This window comes from Ixodes scapularis, unplaced genomic scaffold, assembly GCF_016920785.2.
Source record: "Ixodes scapularis isolate PalLabHiFi unplaced genomic scaffold, ASM1692078v2 PGA_scaffold13__105_contigs__length_92229423, whole genome shotgun sequence".
In the NCBI taxonomy this organism is placed as follows: domain Eukaryota; kingdom Metazoa; phylum Arthropoda; class Arachnida; order Ixodida; family Ixodidae; genus Ixodes; species Ixodes scapularis.
The window spans coordinates 64029954-64036189 of record NW_024609839.1 but is presented as its reverse complement, the minus strand read 5'-3'; the positions used below and the strand labels follow the sequence as shown (position 1 = coordinate 64036189).

At 47.1% G+C, this 6236-nt stretch overlaps 1 protein-coding gene across 2 annotated transcripts; it reads left to right on the top strand.

Moving 5' to 3' along the window:
* The first annotated feature begins 1874 nt into the window (after positions 1-1874).
* On the top strand, positions 1875-6236 carry LOC115310635 (WW domain-binding protein 4). 2 transcript variants are annotated; one of them, XM_029969063.3, is made up of 8 exons: positions 1875-1997; positions 2116-2188; positions 2284-2346; positions 3878-3949; positions 4466-4673; positions 4940-5022; positions 5138-5223; positions 5960-6236. In XM_029969063.3, coding segments are annotated over exons 1-8 (804 nt in total). In that variant the 5' UTR covers positions 1875-1995; the 3' UTR covers positions 6177-6236. The 2 variants fall into 2 exon arrangements, with proteins under 2 accessions (XP_029824923.2, XP_042145863.1); XM_042289929.1 differs by having other exon boundaries at positions 1881-1997; positions 5985-6236.

The window sequence follows — 6236 nt, the reverse complement described above, 5'->3', positions numbered from 1 at the left end:
TGTGGGAAGCATAATCGAAAGCGCCCGTAACCCCAGTTTCGGGTACTCTGGTCGTGCGATTTCCTTGTTGAGACCACTGATCTCTATGACAATTGCTGGATCGCGCTTGCCGCTCCCGCAAGTGAAGCCACCGGGCCTCACTCGCTTGGGATACGATTTGCCGTTTTTGCTAGCCTTCGCTGCGGTTTTCCAGCGTGCTGACGACACGTTTTCTACTCGTTCGTCGTCATTCGCCGAAGAAGTTTTTTGAAGACTCTGTGTATTGTTGAGACTTGCCGTTGTGAACACGTGGAAAAGTTTACGAAAGTGCAGTGTCGCAGGAAAAAGGCACAACGCGTCGAAAGGAAGGGCTGGCGGCGTGTTCAAAGCATCCTTGGCACGCCAAAGTGCCGTGTCTCTGTGCCTTCGCGCGCTTGGATACCGACCAAGAACCGACGCCGTGTGAATGTGTTTAGCGAGTGCAATGTGCGTGAAGCCGTATCAAAAGGTACAACTCGTCGAAAACGTGTCGCCGGTGTCGCGGCGTGATCAAAGCTTCCTTGGCACGCCGAGTGATGCATCTTTGTGCCTTCGCACGCTTGGATACCGGTCAAGAATTGACGCCGCGCCAAAGTTCTGAACGTGTGTCGCGCGTAGATGCCTTTAGATCATTTATATATATCGGCCACGGAGTTCTGGATCGTCCAGCTGTTCCGGTGAGTTGCTATCAATAAGAGGGGGAGATCTGTACGTGTTCTTATGTACTATATTAACCATGTCTATGTCCCAAATCTACTCTAATAGATTCCGTGGGAGCACGAATAGGGCAACGTTGTGGAGCCAGGGGGGTTTTCGAAAGCAAAAGTACAAGACGGCGAGAATGAAAATCTTTGAAGCGCGGCCGATATGGTCGTGTGCAATCTGTTGACCAATTACAATTAGGCGAGCCGCGCTCAAACGTCAAGTGCAATTAAGTAGGTTGATAATAAGCCAGCACTGATCAGTGATGAGGAGCTGTTGTGCACGGTATTGTGTAAATCGTCTAAGGACGAAAAAAAGACGTACCTTCTCCCCATCTTCCGTCGCTAGTGGACGCTGGATTAAGCTCGTTCCTAAACCGCGAGAGGAAAAGACACTGATCCAGAGGCACGAACAGCTTCACGCACATTGCACTCGCTGAACACATACACACGGCGTCGGTTCTTGATCGGTATCCAAGCGTGCGAAGGCACAGAGACACGGCACTTCGGCGTGCCAAGGAAGCTTTGAACACGCCGCCAGCCCTTCCTTTCGACGCGTTGTGCCTTTTTCCTGCGACACTGCACTTTCGTAAAATTTTCCACGTGTTCACAACGGAAAGTCTCAACAATACACAGAGTCTTCAAAAAACCTCTTCGGCGAATGACGACGAACGAGTAGAAAACGTGTCGTCAGCACGCTGGAAAACCGCAGCAAAGGCTAGCAAAAACGGCAAATCGTATCCCAAGCGAGTGAAGCCCGGTGGCTTCACTTGCGCTGCAGCGAACAAGCGGGGAAGCGCGATCCAGCAATTGTCATTGAGATCAGTGGTTGAGACGACTTCGGTTGCCCCGCCTCCAGCGTTAGCTTCCTACCTTCAACAACACTTGGGTGACTTGGACAACTTGGACACCTTATGGACCGAGCGCACGCACGCACGCGGGTAAGCACGGAGCACTGGCACGGAGCAAGCAGTGGATAGAGTAACTGTATAGGCAGTGGAAGGCATGGAGCGCCCTCTGGAGGGACAAGTAAACCAGAAAAAACGTAGGAATAAAAGTGTTCTGTCAGGACCGCTGGATGGCACAAGTTGCCGCCCGTTACAAAGAACAATACAACCATTATTATCTATAAAAAGTAGTCAACTTTCAAGCCAAGGTGGGCCAAGCCAAGTCAGTTCCAACGCACAGAGGAAGCGCGTATCGTGGGTGTGGGAGCGACAAGGTGCCTGAATTTTAATATTTAAAGAGCCCCGTACACCTCAAATACTGCTTAGAGATGTAAGTATAAGCCCGAACCTCTCCTACAACACATCCTTATTAGAAGACGTTTCATTTTACCGGAGCATTCATGAAACTCGACGTACGTTTCTTGTGCGCTCGCGTATCTGTCTTGCAGGGCGACCTACTGGAAATCTCAGCCCAAGAAATTTTGCGAAGCCTGCAAATGTTGGTTTGCGGACAACAAGGCGGTGAGTTTCGCACGTTTCTCCCTCTTTCCCGAGCGTGCACGGCACTCGCCCCACGCCACACCTGAACCTATTGTTTTCCTTTTGACACATGACAGAGCATCGACTTCCACGAGAAAGGCAAGAACCACCAAGCCAATGTTCAGCAATGCATCAAAGACGTGAGAACAACTCCAATTCATACCGTTTTAAGATCTTGGTAGTAGTAGATAGCCGTAAGTTATTAAAGGGAGGTGTGAAAGGCTGGATTTTTTTGTTTTCAATAAAGACTTGTAACAATAAACAATGAAAAACACAGGCAAGCTACTGAATGACTTCCATACTTTAACCGGATGCGAGTGAATAATAAAATAATGAACATACAGATGTACCGTCTCAAACCAAGCCCGTGTTCGAGATGACGTGTGTAGTCGGTATACCTGTTGCTAAGGCAGAATTGCATTCTTACTGAAGCTAACTCTTCTGAGTAAAGCTATACGCACTGCGTCGTGCACCTCGGCCGGAAATGGCTGTACGCATGACGCAAAACTCTTATAAAACAAATGGTTGCGATGACTTTCTGAAGCGGTGGCATAGCATAGTGGTAAGGTGTGTGCTTCGTATGCAGCTGACCTCGGTTCAATCCTCAGGGTGGGCATACTTTTTTTTTTTTTTTCAATACCTTTTTTTTTTAAGCATCTGGCAATATTTAGGACATGTTTTTTTTTTTTTTACAATTAACACTGAAAAAAAAAAAAAAAAACAAAAAAAAACGAATGTTGTCGATGTAACTTTGCATAACTAAATGGTATCGGACTCTCTAGGTGCAATCGAGGACAGCGGGGCTTGGGTTGTCGGCTGGACGCCGCGAAGCGGCGTGTATCGGTCAAGTTTTGTAATTACCAGCCGCACACTGTTGCCACGAAGTGGCGTGAACGCAGCCGTGGGGTGAGGGGGGGGTTAACGCACTCACCATTGATACATGCGCCGTCGGAAAAGGGTAACCCAAATGGCATAAGCTCTCTGCGTAGTACGTATAGCCATTTTCGGCTGAGGTGCACGACATAGTGCGTATAGCTTTACTCAACTGATTTCGCCTTGAAAAGCCACAGTCGAAGATAGTTGGCCCAGCTGCCAAACACCCGTGCCGCAAACTCTGCCAGCCACTAAATGCAACCGTAAAAGAAATTAAAAAAAAATAATAAAGGCAGGAGAGAGGACACTCAGTTGCTTCAAAAAGACTTCATCAGTTGGGAAAGCTTTAAAGAAAAAAACTGGAAACAAAGAAGAAACGGTACAAAGCAAGGCTGTTGCTATGCTCGTGCCTGGAACGCTTAGAGTTAAGTAAAATGGAATTTGTATCTGACGGTTTAATCAATAAAAAAAGCAATACAATTGCCGTGTCTTGGTTTACAATATGGAACTGTTATAACTTTTTTTAGGAATTTTCCGTCTGGCTGCAATGTGTCATCGAGACCCATGGAAGTGCATTTAAGTAAAACCTCAAAGGTCTCCTCAATTTACTATTTCATGCTGGTGACAATCAATTTGCATGATACTGTAAGCAATGAAACTATGTTTTCGGTACTTACGAACATCTAGTTTAGATGAGGTTACAGCTGATGATGCCATAAAGAATCTGCCTTAGCATGTCTGGTACAGCTTTATAACACAACTTTTCAGAAACTTGTTGCTTTTCTTAACTTGTTGCAGATTATGAAAAAGGGCAAGAAAATGTACAAGGCACAGCAGAACTATGAGAACATGATGGATGAAATAAATCAGGTGAGTGCCACGTTCGAGTGATGCAACAACACAACCTTCTATCACCAATGACTACAAAGTTCAATTGGTCAATTACTAACAATAAAAAAAAAATCAATGCAACCATGTTCATCATTTGAAGGATGGTAGTACTGACCTTTTCGTAAAAAATCTGAAAACTCTGGGTGGACATCACCCAACTAGCAGTTGAAATATAGGCAGTCTTCATGTGCCAGTCTTTTGCTAGGAGATCTAGCCAAGCTTTTCGCAACACTTAATTTCCCTTACTCTCTCTCTCTCTTTCTGTTAGTGAAGTGTCAGCTAATATCAGCTAACGTTTTGAGACTTTGCCAGGAGGGTCCTCTTTATGACCCAATTAAGACCACTTGTTTTTCACTGCTCAAGCTTGCTCTGACGAATTTAGCATTGTTCATGCTTGCTCTCTCAAATTTTGCATTGTTCAAGCTTGCTGCAACCAATCTAGCATTTCTTCCTTCCACAAGCAGAAGGAACCGTAGCAACATTTTTGTCGCGCAGGCGGCGCTAAAAGCGTTCGAGCGGGACGTCGAAACCGGCGGGTCCAAGACAGCCAAGCTACAGTACGTGGCCGAGCAGGCCAGGCTAAAAGAACGAGCTGAGCAGAGACAGGAGGAGGCAGAGAGCACGTCCTCGAGCCAAGTCAAGACATGGTTCGAAGCCACGTCGCCAGAAGGCGAGACCTACTACTGGAACAGCGAATCAGGAGGTGAAAATTCCATGCCAGCCACTTGGCGTCTGCTAAGCACGAGCTGAATTGCAGTGGACGCCACGAGCTATCGGAGCCAATCCGTTATTCTGCGAGCGACGCAACACCTTCAAGGGGGGCTCTGCGATGCGTGGGTCGCGCGGTTGCGCTACAGATTCGGAACTCTGGATTGGCTGGAACGGCTGGTAGAGTCTGCAGCAGTTCATACAGTGAAATGGAGTGTAGAAGGACCAAAAGCGATTTGTTTTCGCAATTTGCCTTTGCAGAGTCGATATGGGAGAAACCAACGTCGGGATACATTTCTCTCGCGGAACAACAGGCGGTCGTCTCCGATGTGGACGATCGTACGGTTGGTGCCCTTAGTCTTATTCAGCGCAGCTTTTACCTTCTCTTAGAACGCACCCACGAGCCTCGCCAAAGCCGTTTGTACAAGATCTAACTCGAATCACCTTTTTTTGCCTTAGACGTTTCCCACACAGGAGGACGAAGGTGTAACGGGCCCAAAACCACGGGGTAACCCTTACGGAGACTGGGAAGAAGTGAAACCCAAGTGAGTCTGCCGAAGGTTTACTTTACCATCCTTAGGTCCTTCCATCCATAACCAAGCACCATATCTTTCTGGTCTATGACTTTCTTTGCCATCATGTCATCGTCTGCGTTCACTGCATTTAGTTCACAGCTCGTATACTAGTACTCAAGTAGCATTCCATTTCTATTAAGGAAAGCGGAAAGGCTGGTTTACTCGTTTGCGTTTGATTGTGCCTGCTTCTAACTGCCTACGATGAGAGAATGCACTGGTGTTTTTCATCAAGACAAGCACTTTGCACTTTTGCAAGTGCATTGAAAATTCTCGCAGAAGATAGTCCTGGATCAAAGGCCTGTTCGTGCACTTGCGTGCACTTACGACGAAGTTCTTGCAATCTCTTGCCAACGAGAGAACATAGTGGCCCTGGAACTGCATCTCACTAGAGGGAAAGTTTTGCAGTATTCTCAAGATTGAATCTACATACCATCAAAAAGAGAAATGGTTGTTTATCACATCGTTTTTTGAGCCGATGAAGAATGATGTGCGAAGAAAATGGTAAATACACGGAAATCGTGAGTGTTGCGCGCTAACCGGTAAATAGGAGCCAGTGTTGTTCTCTGGTTGTAAGAGATCGCAAGTGGTTTTAGGACGCTCGGTTGTAAGCAGTCGCAAGTGCGTGAACCAGCCCAGAGGCCCTTTTGTACCATTGCCCCAAACAGCTTTGACAGTGCAAGGCTCCTCGCTTGTACAACCGTTTCAGAGTGATGCCGGACATCGATTTGCAGCTTCCAGAGAAGCCACAGGACGTTGAGGAAGTTGTCATCAGCATCAGTCAGGACGTTCCCACTAAGGTAAAGTTCCTCGAGAAAACCGTGGGCAGCGTTGAGTCGTGCGGGGAAGGTGACTCGGTCTTCAAGAAGCGCAAGATTGGTGGCAGATCGGCGAGAAACGTTAGACAACGGACCGATGAAGACTGAGTGCTCGTGGAGTGAATCGAGTGTACATAGCCACTGTAAATAAAACTATTGTTACAAATG